The 17106-nt window shown below is 40.1% G+C and overlaps 1 protein-coding gene across 3 annotated transcripts in view; it reads left to right on the top strand.

The window, feature by feature from the left end:
* SLC41A2 (solute carrier family 41 member 2) overlaps positions 1-16470 on the top strand; it is an 87013-nt gene extending 70543 nt beyond the window's left edge. For all 3 annotated transcript variants that reach the window (XM_053921991.1, XM_045187148.3, XM_024579470.4), the window contains exon 11: positions 13233-16470. In XM_053921991.1, the coding sequence (XP_053777966.1) occupies positions 13233-13418 (186 nt within the window). In that variant the 3' untranslated portion in view covers positions 13419-16470. The remainder of the gene's footprint in view (positions 1-13232) is intronic.
* The last annotated feature ends 636 nt before the right edge of the window (positions 16471-17106 follow it).

Here is a 17106-nt window from a genome sequence, read left to right as displayed (position 1 = left end):
TACATATTTATTGGGCTGGATTTATTCCTAATTGGCTACTTCAGAAGCAAAAGCTGCCATTGATTGGCTGGCTTCTAAAATATGTTCAATAAGGTAAGCTGTTATTGATTGAATGGATTTAAAACCAGTTCTGGTGGCTTCTTGTTAACATGGGTATGAATAGTCTCTTCCTAGCTAGGAGTGTGAGAACCTTGTACATTCTCAGTTTCAGCTTTTGCTCTTCGCTCAGAGCTGCAGGAGGCTATCATTGAGGATGGTCCAGACCTTCACTTCTGGTGTTGCTTCTTCTTGAAAATGGGTTTCATTTGTGAAAATCTGATTTCAGTTTGAGTCAGTCAGTGTAGCTTATATATGTTGTCTTTGCATCATGTATTGAAACGGCTGCCAGGACAGCGGCTATGTTGAAGCACTACAAATAAGCTTCAGACACTTCAGACACTCAACTTTGTTGAGACACTGCAAATAAGCACTAAAATGACTATGAGACAGACAGAAATAGAAGTTATTATAAAAAGGGACTAGAATAGAAGGGGGGACCCAAAAAAACTCAGAATCTATTAAAAATTGTGTATTTATTATTACATGTTTAAACTTTAGTCACTTTCAAAATACTCTTCATTTGATACAATATACCTATTGAGATGCTTTTTCCCCTGCTCAAAACAGTTTTTGAACTCCTTGATTTTGATGCCTTTTAGTATTTCTGCTGGTTTTTGTTTCACCTCTTTCATGATGGCAAAACGTTTCCCTTTGAGGACTTTTTCATCCAGGGAAACAAAAAAAAAGTCATTCGAGGCGAGTTTGGGAGAACAGGGAGGGTGGGGCATGGGGGTCATGCTGTTTTTCATCAAAAACTGCTGACTACGCAACATGGTGCGGGCAGGTGTGTTCATAAATCACCCATCATGAAATGGGCAAACGTGTTGAAAAAGTCTTAAAATCAAAATTCACTGAAGCCAAACACAGCATCTCACAACAACACCAGCTGGTACACTAATACAGGGTGGTTTCTAGAACACTCACCCATTGGGGGAGCCTGTACTACAAGGCACCCGCCTCCAGGAGATAATTTCAGGTGTTTGGGGGGTCCCCTCTCATGTACTTCACTACCATAACCATAACATAAGATTTTTCAAGTGAGACCAAGAAAACAAACCACAGAGATTTCCTAGATAGTCAAGCTGCCTTTTCTTTTAGCTTAGATAAAGATTGTTTTCTTTTACCTGTAATGTTAATGCAGTTGTAACATGAAGTGTTAGCAATAGCTTTGGTTGGCCAAAATAAAGTCTAAAACCATTCTATTATCTATAACTAGAACTATTATTTTGATGGTTTTGGATGGAAGCTGTCCACTTTATGTGGTCATCTCTTTGTTCTGAGAATCTTGGATTAATAGTCAACTTCCGTGAATCATCTGTTTTTGGAGGTGCTCCAGAGAACCTCAATTTAGGTTCTCTTATGGTGTTACTTTCCAGTTCTGCTAAGGTCCCCTCCATGTTTCTCCAGAGGACAGCAGGGGACATCGCTAGTTCAGGCCCAGTGAAGGATTGTTTTTTCATCTTGATAGACTCAACATCCAGCCCCTTCCTGGTACAGTAAACATCTATAAACATCTATAAAATACATATTTAGCTTTATATCATTCTTGGATTATTTTAGGTATTTCAGTTGTTTCTTAATTTAGATTCTGATCTCATCGAAAGCAATAACAATGTCTTATTCTTCTCTGAATGCTCCAGAAAGCTTATCATAGTGATTTCTATGTTAGGTATAAGTAAATGTTTGTTAAATTGGATTCAAGATATATCGAGTGTACTTTGTTTGGGTAATAGGGCAAGTACTTAAAAAGGTTTGTCATCTAAAGACATAATAGACATGCTGGAGAGGTGAAACCTACACATAAAACAGTTTGAATTTGAAGATGATGCTTTTTTTTAAAAAAGTATTATATGCCCTGATTAGTGTGGCTCAGTTGGTTGGGTGTCGTCCCACAAAGTGAAAGGTTGCTGGTTCGATTCCTGGTCAGGTCCTATGCCTGAGTTGTGGGTTCAGTGCCTGGGGTTGGGGCACCTATGAGAGGTGACCGATTAATGTTTCTCTCTCACACTGATGTTTCTCTCCCTCTCTTTCTCCCTTCCTTTTTTCTCTCTCTAAAAATAAGTAATAAAATCTTTATGTAAAAAGTATTGTATGCTTTAATAAGTACAAATAAAATATTCTGTAAATGACTACTTAAATGTTACAATAATGTACATATTTTTTTTAACATCTTGGCCACTTAACCAGAATGCTAAATTTAAAAGTTATTTTGGAAAGTAAATAAAGTGTCACAATGAAATTCTGTATAGCAAGGATCATGAATGGCCTATGACTTAGTTAATGCAACAATATATTCACAGTATTGTGAATCTCACAAATACAAGGTTGATCAAAAAAGGCAAGACATAGAAAGATCGTATAATCTATATGATCACACTTATATTAAGTACAGAAATAGCTACTAACAGTTTAAGTGAATGAATAAACAAAATTTGATAACTGACTTCTGCCAGAATAGAAATGCGGCAAAGTAGGAAACAATAACTTGTGCCTTTTACTTCAAAACCTGTTTGGTGGGGGATCAGGCCCATTCTCCGCCAGCCCCCGACTTTGACAAGCCACTGTTGGTGAATGCCTCTTTTAGAAGGAGAGTATCAGCTAGTATTTTTTATGTCTGTTAAATGTTCATCAATATGTATTTTGTCTATATTATTTTATTTAATCCTTTTAGCAGTCCTTTGAAATATGTATTCCCTTCCCTACTTTCCAAGTGACAAATATGAGAAAATGAAAGCTTAAAAAATTTCCCTAAAGTAATGGTTAGTTAAGTGGTAGATAAAACTTGAACTTAGATTTGTATTACTCCAAAGCCTCTGTTCTGTTCCATCACAGGATACGTACAAGGAGTAAGAACTTAACCTGGTAATTTCATAATTGGCTAGTGGAGGCTGGCAGAAAGGGGCCCTACCCTCTGGGGCAGGGGTCAGCATTTTCTGCAAAGGGCCAGACGCTCCACATTTTAGCCTTCGTAGGCCACGTGGTCCCTGCCACAAGTACCCAACTCCTCCATAACAGTGTAAAAGCAGCTGTAAGCAGTTTATAAATAAACGAGCGTGGCTATGTCCCCACAAAACTTTACCTACAGACACAGAAAATTTAGTTTCATATAATGTTCATGTTGATTCCTGCCCCCACCCCCCCACCCCCCACCATTTAAAATTGTCAAAACCACCCTGGCTGGTGTGGCTCACTGGATTGAGCACAGGCCTACAAACCAAAGGGTCACCGGTTCGATTCCCATTCAAGGCACATGCCTGGGGTGTGGGCCAGGTCCCCAACTGGGGGTGTGCGAAGGGCAACCACCCATTGATGTTTCTCTCCCTCTCTTTCTCCTTCCCTTCCCCTGTCTCTGAAAAATAAATAAATAAAATATTTTAAAAAATTAAAATGTAAAAACCGTTCTTAGCTTGTGGGCTGCACAGGCAGGGAGCCAGACTGGGCCTGCAGGCTGCAGTTTGTTGAGAGCTGTCGCTGGGCAGGAAGCCCCGCCCCCGAGTCCCTACAGGGCTCTAGGAGCTGCCTTTCTAAGAAGGGAATGTAAATGTGAATTCACACCTAGGAAAGTGAAGCACACAGTTTGATGAGCTCTGATGCACGTGTGCGCCTGCATCACAACCACCTCGGTTGACACGTGGAACCTTCACCCTAAGAAGTTCCCTCGGGCCTCTCTGCAGTCAGTTCCACTGATCTGCTCTCTCTTCTTATAAATTATGTTTCCCTTTCCCACAGCCTCGCCTAAGTGAATCTAAATACGGACTCTTCATTGTTGCCTCGTTGTACTCAGCATATTTTGAAATCCGTCCATATTGTTACGTGTATTAGCAACTTGGTCCATTTTTGCTGTTTAGTATTCCGTTGTGTGAATGTACTACAGCACCTGCTGGTCAGCAAGTGGTCTGTGCCCACTGGGGGCTGTTAACACTCACGTGCGAGTCTTTGTGTGGACATGTTTTCATTCCTCTTTGGTAAAAACCCAGGAGTAGAATCGCTGGGTCTTATGAAAATGCAAGTTTAAATTTACAAGAAACTGCCAAGCTGTTATCCAAAGTGATGATATCGTTCTGCGTTTTCATGAGTGTGAGAGTTTCAGTTGCTCCCATCCTCACTGTCACGTAGGATTGTCAGTCCTTCTGCCGTTGGCCAGTCTGGTGGGTGTAAAGGTGGCGTCCCGTGGTGCTCCCAGCTTACACTTACCTGGTGACTGATGGTACTGAGTGTCTTTTTACGGGCTTATGGGCCATTCATGTTTTCTTTTCTGAAGTTCCAATTTTAAGTCCATTTTTTAAAAATTCGACCGACTTACTGAATTGTAAGCATTCTTTACAAATCCTGGATTCGTCTTTTGTCAGATAAACGTATTGGAAATATTTTCCCCCAGTCTGTGCACTGCCTTTCATTTTCTTAACCATATACTTTAACAGCAGGAGTTTCACTTTAGACAAAGTTCAGTTCATCGATTTTTTTTTTATTATGGTTAGTGCATTTTGTGCCCTGAGAAACCTTGGCCTGTGCCTAGGTTGTGAGGTATACATTTTTTCTATATTTTCTTTTATTTTTTTAGGTTTATGTTTTACTTGGATCTCTGATCCATTTTCAGTTAGTTTTTATGTATGGCACAAGATGCGGATTGAGGTTTACATTTTCCAGCACGACTACCCCTTGTTCCAGCCCCATTTATTGGGAAAACTGTTCTTTCCCCTGTTGAATGACATTAGTTTCTTTTGAGCCTTAACATTAGTCTCAAGAGGAAATCATTTACTCTTCCTTTAAACTGCAAAGTTTCTTCTTTATGTAGGTCTGAGTATACTTATATGAACATTTGTGTGTTTACAGGTATAGATTTGCTGAATATCTAAATCTCATGTAGATGTGTTTCTGTCCGTGATTCCTGCCAAATGAGCATCCTTTTATTCTCTGAACCTTTTATTCTCTGAGTTCTTGGCGTGCTGAGCATTTCAACAGCAGCAGTAATTATGTCTATGGGTCCTTATGTGACATTGTATCTCTAACCTTGTGGAAGTCCATGCTGATCATGTCTGGGCTTTCACACCTGTCACTTCTCATGGCCACCCTTTTCTAAGATGTTAATTAGGTTAATTAAACACCTTCCTTTTTGTACATCCAAGTCTATTATTCTGTTTTCCTCCATATTCTGCCTGTAACCATGGACTTTAGACTCTTCTATGTCAAGAAAGGATCTGTTTTCTAGGTTTCAAATCTCTCAGTTACTTTTTTTTGCTCTTTCCTTCCCCTCTGCCCCCCATTAAAATGCATTGTCTTCTTTTCAGGGTTTGTTTACATTTCTTGATGTCAAAGAAGTTCACAGCTGCACTTCTGACTTTTTATGTGACAGTCACTCTAAAGTTTTTCAGGTAGTTCGTTCCATTTTCTATCAATGTTTACAACAAGGACACACGGAAGATATACAGAATAATGGTATCGTGAACACCAGCCCACTCATCCGTCAGCGTCAGAAATGCAGTCCTCCCAGGACCGTTTTATCAAAGCGCAAAACACAAGGCTGTTGCTGGCAGTTGGGCGCGGCAGGGATGCTACCGCAGGGAGATGTGGATTCTAGCTCAGGAAAGGAGCTGGCCAAGGGGATCACTATCGTCCAAAGCAAATACACGCACTCTTGAACTTTATATACTGATTTAAATTCCAAGTAATACACCTAGAGTGCATAATTAGCTGGGGCTCCAAGGTTGCCTTTCCAGAAGGTATGTTTACCTTTAAAAAGTTATGCATATTTCATAAAACAGAAACAGATGATGTGAAAACACAGTTTACCCTTAGTTTGATTTTTTTGATGGTTTTCACCCTGAAAAGCATGCATTTCTGAAATTATCATGTAGTTTTTAGATAAAACATGTTGCATTAAGAAGTATCTGATACTTAATGCGAGTTTAATCATTCATCATACACAGTGTTCCAAGGAAACACTGCTATCCTTGTTTAACTTGCAAAAACAATTTAAACCAGCTTGAACTTTAAGTCACCACAATAGCTTCAAAAAGAAAATTGCATGGTATGTGAACTTAGATAAATCCTATTACTGGAGCAAGAATGTGGGCAGAGTTGGGGAAGACACAAAGGTAACTCAGCAATCACTAGGTACTTTGTGACAGCAAATTCCTAATCTTTGTACTTTAGAACTAGAACAGACTGTAAAGATATAAATCCACCCATTTTACAGAAGCCGCAAGTAAGGCTCAGAATGGTGAGAAGTCCTGTGTCTATTCCAACAACCTTTTAAGTAAAGGCCATACATTCTTAGCTTAATACTCAGTGAGCAGCGATGATGGCAGTGAGTTGATGGACTTCAGTTGTACAGCCACATGTGGTGGCAGGCTTTAGGTCAGAATGCAACACTTATTTCAGTCTGCAGGGGGCCCACCATTGTTTTATTTACTTCCGTCCACACCTCCTTCCCCACGCTGTGCACTTGTCTCAGTCACAGTCTCGGTAAGCTCACAGGCTCACCCTGCCCAAAATGCGTAAACAGCAGACGTCTCTGGAAAGCTTCTTTGGAAAGGGGGAAAGGCCCGATGATGAGACTGCAGAGGACTCTAAGGCTGCCAACAAACAGAAAGCTGCATTTAAAAGAAAATACCAAGAGAACATCCTGAGGTTGCCATCAAAGCACTGAAAAGCCCGCTTCCATTTCCAACATCCTATCTTTGCGAAGCAGGGTTTTCTGCAGTGACTGCAACCAAAACGAGATTACGGAGTAGACTGGACAGAGCAACACACTTCAGGTGTCACTGTCTCCCATCATTGCCACATGGGACCATCTAGTTGCAGGAAGACAAGCTCAGGGCTCCCACTGATTCCTCATTATGGCGAGTTGTATAATTATTACATTATACATTAGAATTTAATAATAATAGAAATAAAGTGCACAATAAATATAATGTGCTCGAATCTTCCTGAAACCATGCCCCCTCCCTGGTCCGTGGAAAAATTGTCTTCCATGAACCTGGTCCCTGGTGCCAAAAGGTTGGGGACCGCTGCATTAAGTGATTTCAACACCCATTTATGGGCCACATATTGAAAAAGATAATATATGCATGTTTTTTTAAAAAGACACTTTACGTGCGTGTATATGAAACACTAGGGACTAAGATCCTCCAGAGCTCCTTCAGCTGTTTATTCTGTTACCTATCTCCATATGTTAACTTGGGTTGCTCGTTTCGCTTTATCAACTCAAATGTTAGTGATGGACTTTCAGTAATGGTAGAAGAGGATTCAGCTGTCTTACCCCGTGCCTTATCGCCCCAACTTCCATCCTTCTAATGTAGTAATGCTCAGTTTTTACTTAGTAAGTAAGCAGTGCTTATAATCTGAGACTATAAATATCATTCATCACAGAACCAAGTAGTGTATTACAGTTTCTTAACTTTTATCTGTTTTTAATTTTTTTCTGGAGATAACCACCCTATTTTTTTCAGAGTTTTCTGTAGGCCGGTGCTTAATATTTTTCCCAAGTGCTCCATCACAGCTATCGCATACCCATAATTAGTGTTCACTCCTAATTATAATTATAATGACTCTCTTATATGAGATAATTTGCTAAGTTGTCCTTACCCCGGAGGCCTCATTTCCAGAATGCTCCATCCGCTTGCTCGGTCTGGCTCGGGCCCCAGCCCACTGTACACCCCTGGGCTTCCCTCCCTGCTCTCGGGTGGCCTCTTCTCTTCCCTGGGTCCCAGTTCCTTCTCTTTCTTGTTCCTTTCCCTCATTTTGCATCAACACACGTTCGAGAAAGTCCCCCAGGAGAACTTGGAGGAAACTTTCTGAGTGCACGCATGTCTTAAAGTGCTCGTGATCTACCTTCACCTCTTGGTTGATGAATTGGGTACAGACTTACAGATTGGAAACCCTTTTCTCTCAGGGTTTTGAGGCATCGCTCCCTTAGATTCTTGTTTCTTCATATATGACCTGCTCTGTTTTTTTTGAATCATGGCAAATGTTTATGTTCTTTCTATCCATCAAGCACTGTTCTAAGCGTTCGGCACTATTTAACCCTCATGCCATCATCTCTGTGAGGTAGGGATTGTTATCTTTCTTTTCCAGGGAGGACACTGGGGCATGGAGTGGTCAAGTAGCTTGCAAGTGAGTGCGGGCTCTTGACGGGGCACATTACTACTGGTGGGCGTGGGGTTGGCTGTGTCACTGGGAGCCCTCCAAATGCAGGTGTCTCATCTCCTCCATCAACTATGGCAACATCCAATTAACTCTCATTCTCAGCCAATACCTCATACTTCCTAGTGTCCTTGAGTCCTGAGTCCCATTTGGTGTCTCCAGGAAACACCACTTTCTTTTCTTACCTGGGGAGGAGAGTTGCAAGAATGATGAGATAATGTAGACATTCGCTCAGTCCATACACAGACATTTAAATAATTCTTAAGTAAGCCTCAGTACCACTTGGTACTTACGAGTCTGAACACTTCCCAGATTCTACAGGGCATACTGACTTCCTTTCTCAGGTGTCCCTCGGGGTAGGTGTTCCAGGTTGTAGCTCAGGCAGCCCTGGTTAGTGAGTTACCACTGCCCCAGCTGCTGAGTTTTTATTAGGAAGTACAAATGTACAGGAAGTCATAGGAAAGAAGATAACCAAGTATTGAATATTTGCCACCCAGCTTCATCAACCCGTAAGAAATTTAAGCAACTACCGCAGAGTGAGCATGGTTGGCGCTCCCCGTGTGTCAGTTCCCAGCCTCCTTTAATTCCCTGCCTGACAGTCACCAGCGTTCTAAGTCGGCATGTGCCGTTGTCTTGCTGTGCTGCTGCTACAGATGTGTATCTGTGAGTAACATGCTACTGTCTTTCATACTCGTAAACCTTATTAGAATCGTATACTTTGCATGTTCTTACACTGCTTTTTCATTCAACCCGTGCTTTTGAGACATTCGTATTGATTGACATAGCTCTTTTTCATTCTTTTTTGCTTCTATACAGCGTTCGGTTGTATGACCTAAGAGCTCAGTTGGCCATTTTTCTGTCAATAGACATTTTAGGTTGTTTTCCATTTTCGATCTTCGCAACAAGGGTGCCATGAATAGTCTTGTACACCTCTCATAGTATCTGTGTCTGCACGGCTTCCCCACTTACCCCAAGGCGCTGGGCCTCTCCGTCCTCGGGCAGCCACCGGGACCTGGAATCCGCAGAGCTCCCAGGCGGTCTCCTTCAGCAGTGGACGGTTTTACCCTTTTACCCACGTTGCAGAAGGAAAAAAATATTATTGTTTCTAGGTGGAATTGCTGAATTAAGGAGATGCACATCTTCGAATTTTATAGATACCGCCAAATTGTTCTCCAAGTTGTGCCAGTTTATGCTCCTGTTACCCATGTAGAGTTCTTTTTTTTTCCATCAAAACAATGTACTATACTGACGGGCAGGAGTGTGGGCTTAATGTTAGATTTACGTGAGTTTGACCTGACTCCACCTGTGAGCTGTGTGGTCTTGGGCAGGCTTCTTACCCTCTGCACATGCCCTCGTTTCCTTATATGTCAGAAAGGACAGCGGTCATATCCATAGCATGTTATAGGAATGTTTCGAGAATTAGGTCATTTCATTCACGTGAACCTCTTTCAACACTGCTTTGCCTCATAGAAGGCCATTTCAAAAACAATATTCGCTATTATTATTGGTTAAAAGTTTATTTTTTTCCAGTCAGATGAGTAGGAAATGGAGTTTAAAGTAGTTTTAATTTGCATTCCTGTATTATTAGTGAAGTTGAGCATCTTTTCATGTGTGTATTGGTACTTTAAATGTCTTTTTTATTGTATTGGATTATTTCTTTTTCTTGTGAACTGTAGTTCTCTGTATATCCTCTTAACTGCTCTGAATACTAATTCTTTTGTTAGTTATGTGAAAGGCAGAGATTTTTTTCCCAAGACTGGGACATTATTTTTAACTTAATTTATGGTATTTATTGAACCACAGAAATCTTTAATGTAGTTTATGCCCATTCCTTTAAAATATTCTGTATTTTATTTATGAAATCATTCCCTACATCAACTTCATAAAGACATTCTCTTATAAAACTTTTCAAGCATTGCTTTTTGTACTTGTCTTTACCTAGAATTGATCTTGGAGTATGAGGTGAAGATGCCATTTTCTTTCTCTCCATATGAGAAAGAACTTCCACCTGAGTAGGGGACAGCGCCCTCCCTTTTTTTGTAAAAGGCTGGATGGAAAACATCTCAGGTTCTGTGGGCCAGTTGGTCTCCGTCACAACTACGGAGTTGTGTCGTGCCGAAGCCTGTTACCTCGCCTCTCTGACTCAACACGTCCGAATGAACATGAGGGACGATAATAGCACCTGTTTCATGAGAATCTTGTGGGGATTAAATAATAGACTAAATAGTAAGCAAGTGGGTAGAGGTGTGTTCAAATAAAAGTTTATTTATAAGCCCTGGCTGGTGTAGCTCAGTGGATTGAGCACGGGCTGCAAACCAAAGGGTCGCTGGTTCAATTCCCAGGCAGGGAACTTGCCTGGGTTACAGGCCAGGTCCCTGGTGGGGTGGGCGTGCAAGAGGCAACCACACATTGACGTTTCTCTCCTTCTCTTTCTCCTTCCCTTCCCCTCTCTAAAAATAAATAAATAGAATCTTTAAAAAAAAAAGTTTATTTATAAAAAGAGGCAGCTGGTTGAATTTGGCCCATGGGCTCTAGTTTGCCAAGCCCCACTCCAGGTGAATCTCCTGTTCAATGCAGATGTTATACAATACAAGGAGTTTGCAAACTATATATATCACATATGTGTGATATCTAATATTAAACTTCTTTACATAGCATATGTATATACCACTGATATATAAATAGTTATACATTACTTAAATACATAAATATAACTTTATAACCTAATATATAAATAACTTTATAACTTAATATATAAAGTTATAATAAGTTATAAAGTTATGATTCAGATATATTTTTGCCAACCGTGTAGAAATTGGCCTCATTCCCTTTGAAACTCTTTTCCTCCGGTGCACATGACTCACTCGATCAGCAGTTTTCTTTGTTGAATCTCCATGTTGTCCATTAATACCGAGGTTACCACGTAACTCGTCCTGTTTATGGATAGCCCAAATTGTGTTTGTTTTTACAGTTTTGTCTTGTGGTGACGTTTGTCCTTGAGCCTAAAACTCTAGCCTTTGAAGCCATGTGTTAGTATAAACTAGTGTCTCCCAAACAATAACCTTCTTGTGTTCACATCTCCCACCCTTCCTGCTCAGAGCAAGCAGTTCTTGTTTTCGGAGGAGTCTCTGACATTGTCTCCAGCTGACTCTCATGCGTTCAATCAGATGTCGAGTGTCGGCTTTGTAAGCGAGCCACTTTGCTAGACACTGAAGACACAGGGGTGAACAGGTGCCTAACACAGTGCCCAGAAGTGGGCTGACCCGTCCAGGGCCCACTGGGCTGACTCGCGGCCTCGCTCTGTGCGTTATGCTTTTATGACTGTAACCGGCAACATGCTGCCTCATTACCTCTCTCTTCATCCCCTACACTGCAGCTCGTGTTACTTATCTCAAAAGAAGCGTGACAGCTTTATAGGCCCTTCTGGGTTTGTTTTCTTCAAATGAGGAAATTGAGGCTCAGGAGAGTAAGAAGCTTGCCCAAAGTCATATAGCTGATAAATGGCAGAACTAGAAATCAGATTTAGATTTTATAACTCTAAGTCCAGGAGTATTTCTGCTATTCCATGCTTCTAGCGCGCACAGACGGGACCGTCCTGATGAAACCTTATGATTCCAAACAGTCCTTGCCAGTAAAACACTAAGGAAGCATCAGCCTCATGTGGGAAAAAAATAATAGGATTGAAGTACAACCTCTTTCTCTGACAGATGTCCAAAGACACCTGAAGGTCACTCCTTTGGAGAGGGCGTATGTCTCCCTGTTCGGACAAGCCCTTACCCTCCTGGTAGGGGTGTCAGAGCTAACCTATAGTGCATGAGGTTAGAATCCACGCAGACACCTCACCTCCATGGCCGGCTGGTCAGAACAGCGAAAGGTAGTAGACCCTTGGCATAGACTCTGGGCCTAGAGCAGGCTTCCTCCTGCACGTACGGAGTATCCCCAGTGTCTGAGAGGCCACAAATAGTAATAAATAGCAACGACACTGTTAAAATCTGCTAACAGCAGACACTATGGATACTTGTGTACCAGGCACTAAATTACTGAGTCAATTTAATCCTTATAGCATTTTCATGAGGTAGGTTCTATCATTATCGCTAACGTTCATTCAGAGAAATGCAATGAGAAAGGTTAAGTAACTTGTCTACAGGCAGCTAGTAAGTGGTAGAAAAGTGCTCTTAATCACTATACTGTACTTGCCAGCTTGTCCAAAACCACTGAACGTTAACATCTCTCATCCCAGGTCCCTTTTAATTCTTCAGGAGTTTGAAAATTAGATGATTCTCTTACTCTAAATGGATCAAAGAAAAAAAATATTTTATCTGATCCCCAAACTCAAAGTATCATAAAGGTCTTTATACTATTCCTGATATCCTAGAAAATAATTACACCTATTACCTTAGTATTTGAATTGTACTTTAAAATATTTTGACTCTTTCCTATAGCTACATACACATGTCATTTCTCAATGCACTTAACCTTTTGTTTATTGTTCTTACATTGCACTGAAGTTTTCCTTGGCAAACCACGAATGGCCGTATAATTAGTAAATGAATGGTCAGTTCTCCATCTTTATGTCAATTGATATCCTTGTATCTCAAGTGATAAAGGATTCCTAGTTTTAATTCTTATATCCTGCTGCCTACATCTTCTTCCTTCTCATAGGATTCTCATGGGAAGAAGTTGAAACATAATAGTGGTTTGGCAATTGTATGATACTATTAAAAATGAGGATGATTGTGGTTATCGGGAGTAGAAGAAAATGAGACAATGTATATAAAATGTTGAAGAAAAATTTTATTGCAGAGACACATGAAATATTTCTCTCGAGGAAAAGAAAATCTTTCTGCCAATTACATATTTCTTATTTTCAAGCACGGTTCTTCGACATCTGCTGGGAACTCTCAGAAAGCAGAAGCTTAGACTTTTGGCCGTGTGTACTGGGCCGGGATGGCCAGGCAGCAGGAGTGACCCCTGGTGTTCTCTTGCAGGTGTTCACCTTGCTGTGGATTGCTGACTGGATGGTCCATCACTTCTGGAGGAAAGGAAAGGACCCGGACAGTTTCTCCATCCCCTACCTGACGGCCCTGGGCGATCTGCTCGGGACAGCGTTGTTAGCCTTAAGTTTTCATTTTCTTTGGCTCATCGGAGATCGCGATGGAGATGTTGGAGACTAATGTATCCTACAAGCTGCTCTCAAGTTACCAAGAAGGAAAACGCAACATGACTGCCAATGGCTCTTTTTCAGAAATCTTAAATTAGTAGCTTGACTTCTGCCAGGGTACACTTTAGTTGGCCCTGATTCAATTACATGGCCTTAACGTTTTTAAAAGGACTTTGTGTTGAAACCAGAATGAATAGTATTTATGCTGCTTTTCATAGAATAAATGATAATTTCACATAGACATAGATACAAGCTCAAGCTCTGAAATTAATTAAATAGGAACGAATATAGGATGTTTACAATGAATAATTTTGAAACCACATACATAGCAGAAATGTACTTGATTATTGTTTAACTTACAGTGCCAGTTTAGAGGAGAGTTCTCGTTGAGCCTTTCTTGTCTCACAGACGTGTGGTGCCGCAAAGCATACCATCAAATGAGAGGGGCCCAACCAGGCTTTTAATAGCTTTAACTCTACCCACCTCTACCAGCTGAGGGTAGATTTGCCAATTACTTGCTCCTAACATGAGCTACGTATGTTCTGCTGAGCATAAGATAAATCCAGTTGTACCTGCTTCTGTGGATTTCCCTGTGCCATTGCTAATTTAATTTCACCTTTGCGAGTCCTTGGCAGGCTGCCCTTGAAACACAGAATGACCTTGAGCAATCTTTAATGAAAAGAATGGGTCATTTCTGATCACTGATTTGTTGGAAGAATGTCAATCTTTTTCAGAAGATTTAACGGTCAAAAACAGAAGGTAACCCAAGCTGCATTTGTAGAGACAAAATGTGTGAAAAATTCTGTGTGTGTGTGTGTGTGTGTGTGTGTGAGACAGAGACACACGCTTTTGGTGGAGAGCTGAATCTTGGCCTGTTGACTGCAAAGATCATAGTGCTATTAGAACATTAGCATTAGATAGATATTCTTAAACACATTTTCTGATATATTTTTGTCATTTGGTCCAAAAATTTGTTACTGCCCAGAATTTAGTATTTCTTACCTATATTATAATAGTTTCTTTTCATTAAAAACAACTGTGCCATTTAATTAGCATAAGTTTTAGAACAGGCAAGTGATTCGTTTGCTCTTCTAAAGAAGTCCGTTGAGACTTTTAGGCGCACCGTCTTATAAGAGAAGTTGGTTGGTCGTTCCTGTCTGTTCACACCCTCTGTTTGCACAGGCTTCTTTCTACAATCCTATACACTGCTCTGTCTCAAATATTTTTCTAAAACTCTGATCTATATTCCAAATACTTGACCAGCGCCCTAGTTATTCAATAGGTAAGCATTTTTATATAGTTCATTTTTTAAATATTCAGTAGAATCTCTTAAGACCATCAGATATGTAATAATTTAATTGATAAGGGAAGAAAAATGCACATTAACTTCAATCATCATGACTTGAGTTGTCAGTTTGTGTTGATATTATATAAATAGTAGGTTGTTTATACACATGCTGGGGGAAGTCTTCCTACTGAACTCTTTAAAATAAGGGGACTGTGGTTTAGAGTTATATATTTTTGCTTATTTTAAAACTTTAATTATTCCATTCTTCTGCCTTATAATGAAGCTGCTAAGGCAGAGAGCCGAATGAATTGTAGAATTTCTCCTTTGGAGAATTATAATGTCACATAATGAACATTCTTATAAAAGAAAGAATGATTAAGTTACACTGATGAATATTTATCTGCAAAGATTTTTTTATTTAAAATAATCCATAAATAATTTATTTTATTTTAAAGAATTTGTGAATTACTTGTTTACATGTGGGCTGTATGATTCATAAGCATTTATATTTCCCGATGATTTCTACTTGATTTTCAAATAGTGCACAGCAGACCACATTTTTTCCTTGCAAACCACATTTTCTCAAAGCATTTATCCACCACTTTAGTCCAGTGCATTATGTAATCTAAAATACATTTAAATACACTGTATTATTTAGTACTCACAACAGTACCTGTGAATTAGGTCAGTAGATATTTCTTTCTCTACATTACAGTGAAAGAAACAAACTCAGAGAAGTTACATTTTACAGTTGCGTAGCTGCAAAGTAACCAAATTGTGGCTAAAGACCAGGTCTCCCATCTCCTAAGCGGATCTCTTTCTGTGACCCTCCGAATGCACCAGGAGTACGTAATTAACTGAGAAAGAGCCACAGGAGAAACAGGATTGTCTAAAGTAGAGTAGAATATTGCTGCTGCTTACAGATTTCAGACAGGGAAAAACCCCATTTAATATAGCTCGATGGTAAGTATAGGCAACTGTGAATGACTCACGTTCATAAGACCCAGGAGAACACAGATGAATGAATATGTTAGAATAACGAACAATGCCTTATTTCATAGAACATTTCATTGCCACCCCCCTTCCCAGATCTAGCCATTTTCCATAGATGCTGAAAAATAACTAGGATGACTGATTCGAGTTCTATCTCCTTTCCATTTTGCTACCCAGTCGTGGTTATAGCAACAAAATGTCTGAAACACATGATACAGGAAAAAAGAAAGATGTGGAAAAATTGGTCATCGATTAACTGAATTAATTTATAAGAGGGATGTATCTTCCTCTAAAAAATGTTTACTGTTTTTTTGAAAACCTTTATATAAGTGTGCAAATGATAGATGACTTCTTTTATTTACCCACAAAAACCATTTCCTATCCGTCTTACATAATGTAAATTCACAGTGTTTATTTTTATACAGTATAAAAACTCCCACTTTCCCAACTTCTTCCTTCACTAACCTACCAGACACTTTACCCGCAGATAATTTTTCAAAAACATAGTTTTCATTCTTGGCCATCAGCCATTTTTTTCTTTAAAAAAATTAAGTTTCTTAGATCATGATAAAGTGGGAACTTAGAGTAATGTATCTGTTCAAATACATCAACAATTCCACATCATAGACCATCAGTGATGTAGCCAAAGGAAGTACATTCTTAAAATTCAGGATTGGGGCTTTCTTGTTGCATATCTGTGGTGTACTCGACCCATTTATAATGGGCATCTTTCACCCTCGAATTGTTGTAAACTCAAATGAGAATAAAATCGAAGAAATGTTTACCCAGCCTTGTTAGAGGTACTTTTTGACAAGCTACATGGACAGTCAGCCTGTGTGGAACCCAGGAGAGACGGAGGTGATGCATGTATAGGTGTTGTATTGATGGGTATAATAAATTGGATCTATGGATTACACTAGACCTCCAATCCATTGCTTTACCACTTGTTCACTGTTCTAAGCACTCTTCTCATTTTGCAGCTTAGATTCCTGGGGCATCGATCCACATGCCCTCCACCACCACCTTCATACTTACTGCACAGCTCGGCTGGGTAATATGGGGAAGGCACGCGGCTGCTCAGCCAGCTCTTCACATTCATAACCTCAGACATCCAGTTAACCCTAAACTGTCCCGCAGCCTATATTTCTCTGGTTGCTTTGCTTTCTGGGAGATCAGGCTTGTGTCCCCACCACTCGACAAGAGTATCCCTGTCAAGGTCAGTGACAGTGTCCATGTGGCCAAATCCAGTGATCAGTTCTTAATAAGGAGTCTCATCTTATTTGGTTTCTAAAAGGATTCGACAGTCTCCTTCCTCCTTGAAATTCTTTCTCCATTTGGCTTCCAAAAACATCTGGCTTTTGCTTTTATTTTCTACACCCCTAGAAGCCCCTTCTCTGCCTGCTGGTGGTTCTTCTTTAAT

The sequence above is a fragment of the Desmodus rotundus genome, chromosome 3 (genome assembly GCF_022682495.2).
Source record: "Desmodus rotundus isolate HL8 chromosome 3, HLdesRot8A.1, whole genome shotgun sequence".
Taxonomy (NCBI): Eukaryota; Metazoa; Chordata; class Mammalia; order Chiroptera; family Phyllostomidae; genus Desmodus; species Desmodus rotundus.
This window is presented reverse-complemented; position numbering and strand designations above follow the sequence as displayed.